At 31.2% G+C, this 16749-nt stretch overlaps 6 protein-coding genes across 6 annotated transcripts in view; 4 read left to right on the top strand and 2 right to left on the bottom strand.

Annotated features, from left to right (window-relative positions):
* Window positions 1-3757, top strand: part of LOC128387555 (phosphatidylinositol 3-kinase 2-like) — a 37685-nt gene extending 33928 nt beyond the window's left edge. The window contains 1 exon segment of the mRNA XM_053346757.1: window positions 3317-3757. Within this exon segment, the coding sequence (XP_053202732.1) occupies window positions 3317-3379 (63 nt within the window). The 3' untranslated portion in view covers window positions 3380-3757.
* Window positions 3758-4769: 1012 nt separating this feature from the next.
* Window positions 4770-7686, top strand: LOC128387661 (pyridine nucleotide-disulfide oxidoreductase domain-containing protein 1-like). Its single transcript, XM_053346904.1, has 4 exons — window positions 4770-5888; window positions 5995-6456; window positions 6558-6703; window positions 6780-7686. Exons 1-4 carry the CDS (start codon window positions 5432-5434, stop codon window positions 7257-7259), a joined length of 1545 nt encoding a protein of 514 aa, XP_053202879.1. The 5' UTR covers window positions 4770-5431; the 3' UTR covers window positions 7260-7686.
* A 517-nt stretch (window positions 7687-8203) lies between these two features.
* Window positions 8204-9899, top strand: LOC128387664 (ras-related protein Rab-24-like). The gene is made up of 5 exons (XM_053346907.1): window positions 8204-8710; window positions 8780-8848; window positions 8925-9071; window positions 9231-9468; window positions 9541-9899. The coding sequence occupies exons 1-5, from the start codon at window positions 8597-8599 to the stop codon at window positions 9588-9590; spliced, it is 618 nt and encodes a 205-aa protein (XP_053202882.1). The 5' UTR covers window positions 8204-8596; the 3' UTR covers window positions 9591-9899.
* On the bottom strand, window positions 9838-12656 carry LOC128387660 (histidine decarboxylase-like). Its single transcript, XM_053346903.1, has 4 exons — window positions 11989-12656; window positions 10232-11906; window positions 10074-10171; window positions 9838-10009 (listed from the first exon to the last, which is right to left on the bottom strand). Exons 1-4 carry the CDS (start codon window positions 12014-12016, stop codon window positions 9975-9977), a joined length of 1836 nt encoding a protein of 611 aa, XP_053202878.1. The 5' UTR covers window positions 12017-12656; the 3' UTR covers window positions 9838-9974.
* Window positions 12657-12844: 188 nt separating this feature from the next.
* LOC128387663 (syntaxin-16-like) lies at window positions 12845-15052 on the top strand. The gene is made up of 4 exons (XM_053346906.1): window positions 12845-13096; window positions 13184-13605; window positions 13707-13845; window positions 14106-15052. Exons 2-4 carry the CDS (start codon window positions 13528-13530, stop codon window positions 14876-14878), a joined length of 990 nt encoding a protein of 329 aa, XP_053202881.1. The 5' UTR covers window positions 12845-13096; window positions 13184-13527; the 3' UTR covers window positions 14879-15052.
* Window positions 14951-16701, bottom strand: LOC128387662 (repetitive organellar protein-like). Its single transcript, XM_053346905.1, has 2 exons — window positions 16560-16701; window positions 14951-16377 (listed from the first exon to the last, which is right to left on the bottom strand). The coding sequence occupies exon 2, from the start codon at window positions 16367-16369 to the stop codon at window positions 15053-15055; it is 1317 nt and encodes a 438-aa protein (XP_053202880.1). The 5' UTR covers window positions 16370-16377; window positions 16560-16701; the 3' UTR covers window positions 14951-15052.
* Window positions 16702-16749: the final 48 nt, after the last annotated feature.

Genomic DNA, 16749 nt, shown 5'->3' on the forward strand with positions numbered 1-16749 from the left:
ATCAATATGATTAACAATTAATTAAATTGTTCTAAATGTTTTATTATCTGAATGGTTATTGAATTGTAATACATTTTGAGATAGAAAAGGGAAAATTACTAATGAATATTAACTTTGCCTGGAAAGTTTGACTTTGATTTACTATTTTCACCCAAATATTTAATGTGTAACATGTCAACAGGTAGTAATCATTTACTTACCTGTTACTTGGTGATACATTTGTAACGTTAGTTTTGTTTTCTTGCTGTTATATAAATGAATGCAGTTTATGATAATGTTAATCCAGTGAGAGTTACCTGAGAAATGGTAACTTACCTTTTTTTTCATGGTATTAAATGAATGCACCTGATGAGATGTTCACATTAATGATAGTGTTTCAAGGTTACAGTTTGAGAAGCAAAAAAAGAGGAAAATATAATTGTACTTGTATCAGTTTTCCTATGAATAAATTCATGTAGTTTTTTTTCCTAATTCAGAGAGAAGAGAGAGAGAGAGAGAGATACTTTTCTCTAACATCACCACCTCTACCCTGAATTTTTTTTCTTCTTTGCATATTTATTCAAGTGAATATGCGTAACTCAGAATTGAGCAAGAAAAATAGCAAAGAGAAGAGAAAATTTCCCAATTCTAGAACGAAAAAGAATCAAAATTAGAACCTTTTATGATACAACTTCATTTGCTTCTTATTTTTTATCACCTTCATCTTCACCACATCTTCAGCATCAGTAGCATCTCTTGGGGGATTTTATCATCTTTTTCTTACCTTTTATGTTTTGTGTCTTTAATATTGAAGAATCATGTAAATAACAATCGTGATCATCATTGCGGGTGTAAGCAGAATAATGAAGATGGAAGATGATGGCGAGAGAGAGAGAGAGAGAGAGAGAGAGAGATACAATGGTAAATAAGGAAGACAAGTTTAACTGAGTATGATGAATGTAAATTTTATCAGAACTTTTTTTTCCTCATGTTGCTCTTATCTCAGAACTTGATTTTCTTTATATTTCCTATGATTCTTGATTATCATTTTGATGGAAATTGTGAAATCAGGTTATCATTATTATCTCTGTGTTGATCATAGGATGATGACATCCAACCAAAGGTTGACATGTTGACCAAATGATAAAGGATGATGATGATTCAGAGAAAAGTTATTCATCATAATTAGTTACTTTTCTTAATCAGAGATAACTCTGAAAACATTTCATGGAGAAAGATATTCGAAATTAAATTATTGGCTCTCTCTCTCAATCATCCTCATCATGATCATCAGAATTTTCATTATTATCGAGCTAGATTTATGGTCAGTTGTTCATAAAAACAGCATTTTACTTTTATTCTGAATATTTATCACCCTTATCATCTTCATGATAATCATTGTTTATCATGGTCATTAACAGTTCTTAATCATTATCAGTTAATTGTCCACATCTTATCAGCGTAATAACAGTAGAGTGAAATCTTCAGCTGATCAAACAATCAAGAAGAAGGGAAAAAAAGAGTTCGAATCCAGAACGATAATTGTGACCTGATTACTTTTCTCATGTCAATTCAATTGTAATACCAGAATACAATTAATATCAATTGGAATCTAATTATTATCTCCATGAACTTTAATCATCATGAAATTCAGAAAAATCTCTTTGGTAATTCTGTTGATCTTTGGTATTAATAATGTACAATCAAATTGAATGAATATCAACATTTTAAATCAACTAAACAATCAACTGATAGACTTTTATTTCAACCCAATGATGATTAGTTATCAACACATAGTCCAAACAATTAAGGTTAAAATTAGCCAATGAAAGTTGTTAATCAAAAGAGGGACAATTCATTTTAATTGCTTGTGATCAGTCTTACTCTAACAATTAACATCTAAATGTATAAATAGATTGGAAACAATCAATAAAATTAACTTACAATAAACTTTGAAACATATTATCAACATGGATTATAATCAAAGAGTCAACAATTTAATCAATAAAAACTAATTTGATTAACAAGAAGGGGAAACAAAGTTGGTTAAGGTTAAATTGTCGTCGAGTTGATTATTATAATGTTTATATGATTAAATTTTCCAGATATTAATAGATGATCAATATTAATTACGATGATAAGATGAATTGATTGGAAATGATTAATCATCATTAACAATCAATTGTAGTAATCAAAATGGTTTAACCCTTTGATATTAAAACTTTTTGTAATCATTATCATTGTTGAAAAGTTTATATAAATTGAATAAGATGAGATTGATAATCAATTTGTTTCATTTAAATTAATGACAATTGATTGATTAAAGTTAATTATCAATTAATGCCAATATGAATTAACATGTAAACAATTAATATCAATTGATGTAAAAGTTTCATGATTTTCCGATTTGTTTTGCTTTGAGCTTAACAATTTAAATTGTGATTTATAAGTTTGAACTTTTCAGAACTTTGGATTTTGTTTTCATTCATTTTACCTGAAATATCATGAACTATGAACTACATGAAACTTATTCATCGACTTATCTTGTCAAGTCTCATGAAAATTGAATATATTATATATCATGTAAACATATGAATCAAGGTTAGTTTTTCTTTCGAGTAACTAATGATGAGAATAAATCATTTGAAATTAATCTGGATAACATGATATTCATGTTGAAGAAAATTCAGTTGAATGAAGAGAGAAAAAATTTTCAACTAAGAATCATTAGTATTTACAAGAGAAAAAAGGTTAGAACTTTTTTTTTCTCAACTTCGATTTTCTTTTCTTACAAATTCGATGTCAATATGTGATAACTATTATTCTTCAACTACAAATCAACAATTGATTCTGATATTAGGTGTTACTATTAATATTATAATTCTAAGTTGATGGTGATTCTTTTGGTTATCATGATAGAACTGATTTGATTGTTATCATATGTTTTTCTAAAAATATTTTTCTCTGATTTGGAAATCGAGCATTGGAAAAACTGGTACATTCGAATAAGCAATTCTCTCACTTCGAACAAAGTTCCGCATTCCAATTCGCAGTTTCGATCATTATTATTATCTTTTTTTTTGACATTAGAACTTTTTTTTTCTCATTCGAAACTCGTTTACTATCAATAATAAGAATCTCGTAATCGAAACTTTCTATCTTGATTAGATGAGAATCGAATTGAATTTTCGTCTCAAAATTTGACAAGAAAATTCAAAGTTTCGAATTATAATGATAACAATGCATTAGAACTTTTTTTTTCTCTCGAATTTCAATTTCGAATCACAACTAATTCGATCAACTTTTGTTCTCTCTTTTGTTAATTGTTAATCTACAGACAAAAGCTCATCTTGATGTATTAGCTGATGCGATGCTACGAATGGTTCGTGGACGATTTTAATTGTTGGCTTAATTGTTACCAAAATGGAATCAATTAACTTTACCAATGGATTCCCAATGGATAAAATCAATAATAATGATGAACAATTTAAATGATTACTAATTACCAAATGGGTTCAATTAATTATATAAAAAAAAAGAATCAATAATCATAATAATTGAAAAGAAAATCTAAATTCTAACAATTAAAACTAATTACTACTCTACTCTAATCAAATTTACAACCAAGAACGATTCCTAAAAAAAAGTGTGATAATCAACTCTAAACAATTAAATCAATCATCAATGTGTGTATGATAACAATTAACAGATCAAGTTAATTGTTAAGATAATGTATTTAAGGTTATATATATTAAAAGAAAACAACACCAATTAACAATAACAATTAAAACTAATCTCAATCAATGATTCGTGTTAATTATAAATAAGTAAATGTCCCAATCACAATTGGAGATTAACAATTTATTAATTACTGGGAAGAAAGTTTTTAATCACAATTAGCTTTTGTTTTCATGGGATTAATTAAGAAGCAAGAAAAGGCAATTGAAATGATGATGATGACCAACAACAATTAACCTTGATATTAACTCTAGATCATTAATACAATTAACTAACTACAATTAACGATATCATTTGTTTTAATTTACTTGCAAGGAAAGTTTTTATAATTAACTTTTTCTAATGAATGTGAATAGGTTTTAATTGTGTACATAAGGATTTTCCTAGTTAGTTAATTATTAGTTGTTCAATTATTTTCATGAGGTTCATTGTGATGATACAAAATAATTAGAACAATTAACAATTAATATTAAAACTTTTTCGAAACTTCTAATATATCAAACTCGAATTCCAATTCGATTGTCTCTTTAAAAGTTCTAAATTGTTGTTAACCTTACAATCAATTTACTAAATTGTGACAATCAAATGATTAACAGAATCAACAATTGTAATATTATATTAATTGTTACAATCGATTAGGAATCAAAGATTTGGCTACTCACCGATTTAATTACTAACCAGAAGATTGGAAACTGATTTAATTGATTTACTTAAATTCCAATTGATTTGTAAAAATGTAGTTTAATCAACAATTTACCAGAACAATTAAAATTAACGGTAAATTGTTGATTCTTTCAATTGGAAAACCAGGAAAAAAAAGTTTAACTGTTTCTTGTCATCAGTTGATTGTTAGAATTGATTGTCAGTATATTGAATGATTAGTAAATTGTTACTTAATTTCTCGATTAATTGATCAACTCAAATGACAATTAAAAGAAAAAAAAAATTTAATTTCTCTCTTTCTCTCTCCAATTCTACTCTCTTTCTATTATTATCTTTCTTTTTTTCTCTTTCTTTTCTCTCTCTCTCTCTCAATCAGCTGATTTCTATTTTCTTTTTCTGGTTAAACATAATTTTTATTTCTCTTTCAATTTTTCGCCATTTTCTCAATTAATATTAATTATTCTTTCTTAAGCCAATTGTTCAACTCAATTCTCAACCGATATTCATCGTATTCCATTCAGATTAAAGTGTTACATCATCCACAGAATTCATCTCTCTCCCTCTTCCTCTTCCTCTCTCTCTTTCTCTCTCTCTCAATTTCTCATCATCATCATGCTCTTTTTCTGAGAGACTCATCATCTTCCATTACCTTTACCATGTACTTTTATTATTATTGAAAGCATGGGTTCTCCTTCTGGGTTTACACATGTAACTCTGTGAATTTCTGGTCATCCCTGTTAGACAATCAATTAATTGTTCTAAATTTAAATTGAACCATCAACCAATCAATTGTCTCTCTCCCTCTTGGTCAACACCCAATTTCCAATATTATGACTCATTGTGTCAAATTTTAACTCTTCCAATTGCGACATTTTCTCTTGCTCTTCCTCTTTCATCATCTCTTTAATCTCAGTAATCAGTTAATCTGTTAATCTGTGTGACCTTCATACTATTTAGTTGATCACTTGTCCATCGAGTCAATTATTATTTCTATTGTTTTCTTTTTGGCGACAAATTCACTTGACCCTTTGGGAATTGTCTCTCTCTCTCAATGGTTGATCCAGTTATCGTTGTAGGCGGTGGGATTGCTGGTGTTTCCTGTGCCTCGACTTTGGCTCAATTAGATCCTTCCTTGGTGATTAAATTGATCTCAAGTACTCCAGTATTAAAGGTCGCCACCGATGTTAAAGAGAAAGGTCAACACTTGGAATCATTTAATGTAACGGAACAATCAGTTGACCAATTAACCTCACAATATGGTAACATTGAGATAATTATTGGTACAATTAGTGGTCTTGATGCTGCGGAGAAAACTTTATATTTGGAAAGCGATTCAACTAATCAACAACAAATTGGTCAACAAATTAAATACTCTAAACTGTGTATCTGTACCGGTGCTCGGCCTAAATTAATTGACAATAGTTGCCCTGATTATATTATCGGATTAAGAGATACATCAACAATTAAAGATTTCGAGAAACGTTTATCTGGCTCATCGCGAGTTGTTGGTAAGTCTTGTAATTGTATTGATCTGATTTCGGGTCTCATTTCGTAAAAGAAATTAACTCAACTGTTTTGTCTTAATTTTTTTTTCTCTCTCTTCCAATCAATCAGTTATCGGTAATGGTGGAATCGCCACTGAATTGGTTTATTCGGTTGAATTCTGTCAAATCATTTGGGCGATTAAAGATTCCTCTTTTGGGACAACATTTTTCGATCCTGGAGCATCCAAATTTTTCACCCAATATTTACGCCGAGAGAAAAGGCCTAAAGAAACAATAATCAAACGAATTAAATATTCTCACTCCGATTCCAATGGTAATCCTGATGGTGGTGATAATAGTAACGATGATACTCATGGTAGTACTTCAAGAGAGTATGAACAAAAGCTATACGGAAGTGCCCTAGGCCCTGATTGGGGTGACAATGTTGAAATGAAAGGAACCCACCAACAAATGAGATCTGTTCAAATTGAATATAATTGTGAATTGTCCAGAATTTATTACAATCATCAACTTCCACCAAGTAAATATCCGATGATTGTAATGGAGGAAACGACAATTACTCAATCCAAAGGTACCGCGATTGCCGGCAAATTAATCATAACCAACTTTTACCTTTAATCTCATTGATTGTTGATGATAATTTATACTAATTTTGTTTCGTTGTTTGTTAAGATTTGCGATGGCCCGTTTATGTTGAGCTAAATAACGGTAAAATTTATGGCTGTGATATGATAATCAGCGCGACTGGTGTAATTCCCAACGTTGAACCTTTTCTCAATGGTAATAATTTAAAAATTGGACAAGATTTCGGTCTATCTGTAAGTTGAATTTGCTTTATTACAAAGGAATAACTAATTTACGATTGATTAATTGTCTCTGTTGTTGTAAAAACAGGTTAATGATCAAATGTTGACTACTGAAATTGATGTTTACGCGGCGGGTGATGTTTGCTCAGCTGATTGGCATTGGTCTCACCATTGGTTTCAAATGAGATTATGGACTCAAGCCCGACAAATGGGAATCTATTCCGCTCATTGTATCACCTCTCACATCTCACAATCAGATCCATCGCTTTACTTTCCCTTTGAACTGTTCACCCATATGACCTCATTTTTTGGATTTAAAGTTGTACTTTTAGGACTTTTCAATGGTCACAAATTGGATAATCAGTATCAAATTTTATTGAGAATCAAGGAAGACGATGAATATATTAAGGTTATCATGAAGGATGGACACATGCAGGGAGCCCTTCTCATTGGAGAAACTGACCTGGAAGAGACTTTTGAAAATCTGATCATCAATCAATTAGATTTAACTGATTTACAAGATAATCTTCTCAATTCAACCGTTGACATTGAAGATTATTTTGACTGACCATTGGCATGACCAGGAACATTCAAAAATATGCAATAATCTACATGCAAGACAAAATGATCGTCATTTACTTTGACAAACTTTCTTTTCTCTCTTAATTGTTGCTTAATCAACTTGACAAGAAAAAGGCAAACAATCAATCAATAACTTCCAATTCTATGCGCTTTATATACACAGACACTAAGACAATTTTTCCCTTTTCTAAATCATCTCATCTCATTTTCTCTCAACTTTAATTTTTCCATCAAATTTAATTGTTGTGTTTTTTTGTACTTTTAATTGTTAATTATTGATATAACCAATTTATCATTGATCTAATTTCATCAATCGATAATTTTTTTCGTTCGTTGAGAAAGTGGATTGTCTTTTTATCCAATCATTTGTAATAATCTTCTTTTATTTTCTATATATATTGTTGTTGTTTTGATGCGTTGATTTATTTGAAACTTTAATCATGCAAATTTTGATTCACTAAATTAATGTAACAATTATCTTGGTTTTAAAGTTAATTGTGATTGTGACAAATTTTCAACTTTTTGGATTCACTGCCATCTAGCGGTTGTTTAATAAACTATTGATTTAATGTTTAATTTTTTTCAAAACTTTTTTTTTTCTTCACTCTGGTTGATTAAAATTTAATTTGATTCCTTTAATTAATGATAGTCCAAAGTTTATCTCAATTTGTTTACATTGGCAAAGTCCAAGGAATGTGATTAGCCAGCAATTAATTTTTTCATCTCTTTGTAGATAATTAATATCATCGGATGAACAATCAATTGGATTGTATTTTTTTTAGCTTTATGATGGTTACAATTATCCAATTAAATTAAGTAAATTGTGTTGAATTTACTTGTGGTTTCTTATTTTCTCATCAATTCTTTAATCAAAAGTTTAGCATCTTCTCAAGTGATTAAATTGTTTATTCTTACTAATCACAATTATCTTATTTCTATCTAGAGATTAACGTAAACATTGTTAATTCTTGATTGTTGATCAATTGATTTATCTTTTCCATTAAGTGTATATGAGAGTGTGTCCCAATTGTTTATCGTTAATTGGTCAACCTCAATGTGTTACAATTAGTAAATCCTTTTCCCTAAATCTTTTAACTGATCAAATTGAAATGATAATCTATTGATTACATTGATTAATCCGATCTAAATACTTAATTGTGCCCTTCATCACCTTAAACCATTGATAATTAAACGTTTCTTTATTTACCTTTACCAAACCATCAATGATTATCTCTAAGTGTTAATTAGAGAGGAGAGAGATAGAGATTGATAGAAAATCTGTAAATTGTGTAATCTGATTGTTAATCATATTCACCTATTTAAATGGTCGCAATTAAGATCGTAGTTGTCGGTGCTAGTGCAACGGGTAAATCGTGTTTAGTGTCAAAATATGTCGACAATGTTTTCTACGAAAGTGAACCTGGTACACATCAAGCTGTAAGTAATTCTAATTGTCATTCTAATTAACTTAAAATATAATTAATTGTCATTAATTTTCCATTCCAGACCATTGGTGCTTCTTTCAAGACTAAAACAATTACCATTGAAGGAATCGAGGTTACCTTTAATATTTGGGTATGACTTTCCATTGATAATGTTAACGATACAAATCCTAATCCCCAATATAATTGTATTACAATCAACTGATTAGGATACTGGTGGACAACAACGCTATGAATGTTTTGCACCCACTTTCTGCCCTGGGGCTAAAGTGGCCATTGTCTGTTTCGATCTGAATAAAGAGTCCACCTTTGAAACAGCCCAACGATGGGTGAACACTCTTGATTCCTTAGTACCGGTAAGTCATTTGATTGCAATTAAAACAGTTTCACCTTTAACCAGCTATTCATATTACACCTTAATTGCCAATTGATAACTTCTAATTTCTCATATTTCTTCAATGAATATTAATCAATGATTCTCTTTCTCTCTCTCTCTCTCTTTACTCTTTAATTAGAATTGTAAAGTTTACATGTGTGGAACTCAAAAGGATCGAGTTAACAGTCAACAATTAGCGTTCTCTGGATTCTATGCTCGAATCCACGCCTTTTGCGAGGTCATTGGAGCTCCATTTTTCGAGACAAGTGCCAAAACTAATGAAGGAATTCACGATCTATTCAATCGTATTGCCTCGAGCACCATTGATTACATGATGGAAATTGAATCATCCAATAAACATGAAAGAAAAGCGAAAGGTAAATATATTTATCGTTAATTATCATCGATTTCTAATTCTAATCAATGGTTGAAATGTTTCCTTTCAAAAGTATCCAAAAGAAAACGACTCTGGCAATGTTGTCCATGTAATCTAACATAATCAGGGAAACAATTAACTAATCATGACGAAACTTATTCAGTCCAATTGAAGATGACAAAATTGCTTTTCTTTTCCTTCAGCAATTAACTAAAATACTTATTTCAAAGTCAATCAATATTAATTATCATTGGTATTAAAAATGTTCAATGTGAATGGTAAATTTTTGTATTGTTTTATTGTTAAATCACAATTTAATTGTAATTAAACTTTGGGTTTACAATAACGAGAGTAAATTAATTAGGTAAATTGTTAATAATCAATAGACACACAGAATTAAATTTTGTATTTTCCTTGTAACTGTAAATGAAATTGTCATTTCGATAACTTTTTATTTTCATTTGATTCGTAAACTTTTTCTTAATTGTTCAAGTTAATTTGATTAACTTATTCCTCTTCCTCCCGAATAGCATCATCTTTATCTGTAAAGAAAGCTTTTAATTGTTTCGTTGAATTTAAATTGTTAACAATTAACTTTCTACTTACCATCGGAGCTTTCGCTTCGTCGTTGTTTGGGTCCATCGGATGACGATAAGTCCAAACTTGCCATTATCGAGTTCATCAGATCAATTCGAGAATCAAGACTACAAATATCGAAACAATTAAGAGTAACAATTTAATTTGATTGTTTATCTTTAAATTACCTGTATTGTTTATCGGTTAACATTAATCCCTTGATTCGACGACGTAAAGATGGACTTTCTTTGGCCACTAATCTCAACGAGTTACCAAGGTGCCGAACAAACTCTGGAACCACTTCCGTGTTATCGAAAATGGCCACGAATGACCCATTGACCACTTTAGGGGTCATCGGACTGTTAGAGAGTAAAAGACTTGTCCCAAAATCGGGTGTTAACTTTTTCGCTTCGGCCAAATTGATTGTTCGCCTTCCCGATCCACTGGTTGGTGTTGTAAACATTGCGATCACTGTGGTGGCCGTTTCTTGGATCACTTTCCAATCGGCAAGTACATCAATCTCATTGGTCAGATGAGAAGTGACCGTAAATCTTATTACGTAAATACCTTTCAGCGAAGCGGGAACACAATGAATTTTACCTTCAGAATTTAACCTTTTCAACAGTTTCTCTGTTAATTGATTGTCACCCTTGAGTCGGAAAACAACCATACCCAAATGTCGAGCTGCCGGGATTTCAAATCGAGGATCAAGAGTAACCTGATCCTGGAAAAGTCCAGCTAACTGGACGCTGGTTCGAACGTGTTCCTGTAATCCCTTGAGGCCAAAGTTTCTCAATACAAACCATAATTTGAGCGCTCGAAACCGTTTGGACAATGATATCTGCCAGTGCATATAATCAACAGCCAGGCCAGAATTTTCGTGTTTCAAGTATAAAGGGTCAACGTTAAAGGTACGATGAAGCACTTGACTGTTTTTGACCCACATCGCGGTACAATCAAAATGAACCATTAACCATTTTGACGGGTTGAAGGCAAAACTTGACGCAAATTCAATCCCGTTTAACCATTTACGATACTCGGGGCATATGAACGCACTACCCGCGTAAGCGGCATCCACGTGAATCCAAATATCTTGCGATGCACAGATTGGCCCAATTTCCGATAAATTATCAAACGCACAAGCACCCGTTGTACCAAGGGTGGCACAAAGGAAAAAGGGAATCAAACCCTGGGACTGGTCGTGTTTAATTGTCTCAATAAGATAATCGATTCTCATTGAAAGTTCATCGGTTGTCTCAATGTACCTCATCTTAACCAGTCCAATCAGACCCGCTTTCTCAACCGATGAATGAGCCTGATCTGAACAATAAGCGACCAACCGTCGATTAAGATCAGCGTCTTCAAACTCTTCGTCAACCATTGACTTATACTTTCGAATGGCCTCCGTTCGAGCCGCTAAAAGGGCTACAAGTGTGGCCTCTGATGCGGTTGTCTGAATCACTCCACCGCCAAGTGACTCAGGTCGGGTGTGGAGAAACTCTTCCGGTAAATTGATCATCTTTCCAAGCCAATCCATAACAATTAACTCTAATTCAGTACAAGCGGGTGATGAAGCCCAAGTAAAACCGAGGCAATTAATTGCATCGGAAAGCATATCGCCCAAAAGTGAGGCTGGTGAATTGAGAGCGGGAAAATAGGCATGCATCTGTGGGGACTGCCAGTGGGTCACTCCGGGCATGATGACCCTTTCAATGTCGGTAAAAATGGCTGACCAGGATTCACCTTCTTCCGGTGCTCGGTCACTAATTAAATCTCTCATATAACCTGGTTTAACCGAAGGGAAAACCCGACGATCTCTAATTGTTTCCATATAATCGGCAATATAATCAACCATCATTTTACCTAATTGACGATTTAAATATCACCAATTGTCAACAATTAACTCTCGATAATAACAATTGAAACATTTTCTTTAATCACTTACCTGCTTCTCGATACTCTTTCCAGTTCATGGTAACAACAATTAGTTTGGACAATTTATTGATTCTTTGCGATTGAGAACAATTTAACAATATTATTATTATTATCAATGGTAACAGAATTAACTAATTGCTTGTTTTCACTTCACATGATACTAAGATGATTCTAACTAGTTAATCCAGTAAATTTGATTCACTTGATTGTTGTAATAGTTATAATATTTTTGTGAGTTTGAGCAAATTACTTCAAGACTCAAGTTAATCAACTTGATGATTAAGAAAAAAAAAATATCTAAACATAGATAATCATAAATGTTGATCAATCCATGTTGAACTAATTGATATTAAATAACAAACATCAAAGTTCAATATAAATTAATTGATTAACAGTTATCATGATTAACTCCCAAGAGTCTAATCCATATTAAGGTAACATGGTTTTAATTTCATTCTGAAACTTAAATCAACTTGTTCTCATCGTTATTCAATCAACCTGATCGATCATCATTATCTAATTAAAGGTATAGATGATCAACAAATTTACTTACACATCGTAATTGTGTTTAAATTACAAGAACAACAATTAAAACTTTATTTTTCCATCGGAAAGTTGAAAATGTTTACCAAACAAAACAAAATGAAAACAACATCAAACTTTATTTATTTTCCTAAATTGAAAGACTTTTCAACAATAAATTCACTTTTAATCAACTTTATCACTAATTAACTTTAAGAATTTTTAATCATTTGAACGGATAATTTTCTTCAATTGTGGAAAAAACAATTAATTTAATTTTCTTTCTCTCGTTTGTATTTGGCGCGCAATAAGAAAAACACTCAGCTGATAATTTGGAAATTTTTGTTTTCCTTTGCAACTGTTGATTGTTTGATCGCCCAATTTATTTACCTTTTAATTACTAATCATGAGATAATTTAGTTAATTTCAACTGATTAATCCATTATCTAGAAATCTATTGGATCATCGTGATCGTTTTCGGTTATTTTCTCGTAATCTTTTTGATTACATTTACCATTTTCTTTCAATTTTGTCAACCGGTCTCTTCATCTGTCAATCTAATTGTTGTTGTTGCTTTAATTTGATTTCTTTCAAAGGTAATTGTCAATTTAATTGTTTGATTAAATTTCTATGGAATATTTTTATTGATTTTCTTTTCTATTTGTGAATTCATACTTATATAGATGAGCGAGATTGGAACAATGAATCTTATTTAAATGGTAACAGCTGTTGGCAGATTAAAAGATTTGGATTGATGTGATTAAACATTTTTACAATTAGTTGATTGTACAGTTAATCCATCCAATTGCTATCCATCCCTATGTGTTTTTTTAACAATGGATTCAATTAGTTTTACTCATTACTGTCTTAATTGATCAACTTAAACCTCATCAACATCTCTCTCATTACTTGAAATATTTTCTCAAGAGGGAGTTACTCATTTACTTATCTCTTTTAATTATCTGGTTAATTCTTAATCCGGTTGATCTCATACTTATCCCGTGACAATTTAATCTTCGTAATCATTATGGTCACTCGACATCACAGCGAAACATTCCAAACCCTTAGAAATAAAGCTTCAAAATATCGGAGTTTCACTCGATATGTAAGTAATTTTTTTCTCAATTTCTAGATGCAGCTAATTGTTAATCGAATTGATTTAATTATTTGTCTAAATTTCTTTTTCTTTTCTCTGTTCATTTCTAGGAATCTAGTGAAGAGGAAAGAATTACATTGGTCAATAATGAAGAAAATGGTTACATTGAATCGGGTGTGGTCGATGCTCCATATTGGGTTGCATTTGTTGATCAATTTCGCTTTGAAACCAACAAAATAAGCAAAAAAAGTAAGGATAATTAATTGCTGACAATTAAACTCTTCCTTATATCAATCATATCCATACCAATATTGATTAAATCATCATAATTGATTAGCATCTAATCTTCAATTGATTGATGTTTGCTAATTACTATACAGAAAAATTGTTCACATGAAACACCAAATTAATATGAATTTAAGTTAATCAAATTGCAATGGTTATGATAATAGTTTTGGACAATTTTCTATCAACTTAATTTTAATCAAATTGTTTCTCTTGTTATTTAGTTGATGATCTGGAAGATATTCAACGAAATTTATTGAAACTTAAAAACAAGGAGATTTTTGGTGATGATTCTTTTGATGTTAATCGTGAAAGTGAAATTGATCAAAAGTGCCAAGAGATTAGTCGTCTTTTTAATCGTTTACATTCACTAGTTAATCAGGTGAAAAATATTCCTCGAGGGGAAGGATTAAAAGACAGGATTATACGTAATATACTTCAATGGGAATATCAAGTGATTAGTAATCTTTCATCAAAATTTCGTGAAGTTCAGAAAGGTTACCTTTCCAAGATTAGGGAATACGATGATTATATGATTAAATTTGACGAAACCGATCCCAATGATCCTCTTGGAGCCATGTCAACTTATCAGGATATCAATTTATTGGATAATTTTACATCTCCCGGTGATGAGGAATCTAATAATCGGGCAACAGGAAAATCTCACCAACAACAACAGCAACTTATCGGATCGACATTTGTTTCTAGTGATACTAAATTTTTGCGTCAACGGGAACACGAGATGAACACTATTCTTAAATCAATGGAAGAATTAAACTCAATCTTTCAAGATATAAACACGGCAGTTATTAATCAAGGTTCTCTCCTGGATAGAATTGATTATAATATTGAGAATGTTGAGATGTCGGTACATCAGGGGGTCATCGAATTGGCCAAAGCGGAGAAAAGTGTCCGTCGATCTCGTAAAATGAAATGTGTCATGATAATCGCTTTGTCAATTCTTCTTCTTCTAATAATCATCATCATTCAATCGTAAACATCACCATTGATAAGAATCATTATCATATTGATCATACACCAAAAGTCAAAAATTGTTCCACAATTTAAATTGTGTGTTTATCTGTGTTTTAATCTGTGTAAGTGTTTTTCTTTTCGCTGGTCTTTAAAAAAGAAACACCGAAATTAAAAGAATGCATGAAAAACAAAACAATCAATTATTGTAGGAAGATAATATTTTCTTGAACTTGTGTGAATAAGTTTCGATCAATTTGATGAAGGCCATTTTCTCCTCGAGATCGCTCTCTTCGAATACTTTACAATCTTTTTCGTAATCTTCTTTCATTTTGGATAATTGTTGAAGAAGTGAGTGTTCGATGGTCGATGAGGTTTCACCGTTTGAATTTTGTTCTTTTTCTAAATTGGAAATTGTCTCCTCAATCTCTTTAATCATATCTTTCAATGTTGTCATTCGTTGTTCGTGTGACCTCGATGCAATCGATTTTTGTTTGATTACTCCTTCGTGAATTTCGGTTGTTTTGACTATTTGAATGTCCAATTGAGAAATTCTCATCTCCCGAGCAGCAATTTCTTCCTCTTCCATTTGTATTCCATTGAGACAACTTGATTTTAAATTCTGTAAATGACCTTTAAACTCTTCCAGAACTTTGGTAATCGGTTTGTGATCTTCCAATTCTTCCTTGAGAGCGTTTAATTCTGCTCGTTTTTCCAATAATTGTTTGTTAATCAATTGTCTTTCGGTTCGAACCTCATCTCGAACCTTTTCTTTTCTTGAAGTTACAGCGAAAACTTTTTCTGGTGATTTAACTAATTGAGATTCACTTTCAGAAATTTCCTCCTTTTTCTGAGCATTTTGTTGAATTAAATCAGCTTTTCTTTCCTTTAGATGGATCATTTCTCGTTTCAGCTTCTCTTGTTCAGATTTTAATTTGGTTGATCTCGCTCTTTCATTGGCAAAATCTTCCGCTGCTTTGGCCAGTTCATTTTCGTGCTCAGGTAAATCTTGTTTCAATTCCGAAGCTTCCAACAGTTTAGTTTCATATGATCGCTTCTTGTCTTCCAATTTTTTTCTTACTTCATTCTTTTTACGGGTCATCATCTCATGTTTACTGGAAACAGTTTTCCAGGCTTCTTGAGCTTCAAAAAATCGGGTCCAAAGACCAGCTAATTGTGAGAAGATAATCTGATTCCGACGGCGTTGAGGTTTAGATAAATCATTGAAACTTAAATCAATGAAACCCGTTTTACTTAATAACTCTGAAAGTGCCATTCTCAGGTTAATATAAGGGAAAGAGATAGCATTCATTGCCATATTATCCGTTTGGACGGCTTTCAATTGAGGAATACGATATTCAACACCAAAATCGAACAGAAATTTATCATAAATTGAACAAACCAATTCTTTGGTTGGTTTGGTGAAACTATCATATGAAATGTTCATCAGGAAGTTTGAATTAAAAAAATCAACAAGCTCTTCCTCGGAAGCAATGGGATATTTAAAACCATCCATAATTACAACTGCAAACAACAAAAGAAAAAAAGAGAAAAAAAACAAAATCGAATTAAATTGTACAACAATTAAATTCCAAAAAGAAGAAGAAAAAAACAGAAAACAATAAGAGAGAAAAAAAAGAGAAAATCAGCAAACTTGAGATTCTATTCGAAAATTTAAACAAAGAAATTGAATCCAAGTCACTTACCTTAATTATCACCTTCTAAAGATGATTAAATTAAATATATTTCTCACAAAATGTAATCACAATTAAATTAAATAACAATCAAATTCTGACAATGAAATTTGGGCGCTTAATTAATGATCGTTGTTGGAAAATAAATTCAAAAATCAACAGATGTTCTGTTTAGTAGAAAAGAGAACCACAAGATGGCGAC

The sequence above is a fragment of the Panonychus citri genome, unplaced genomic scaffold (assembly GCF_014898815.1).
Source record: "Panonychus citri isolate SS breed McGregor unplaced genomic scaffold, ASM1489881v1 Contig00092, whole genome shotgun sequence".
Lineage (NCBI taxonomy): Eukaryota > Metazoa > Arthropoda > Arachnida > Trombidiformes > Tetranychidae > Panonychus > Panonychus citri.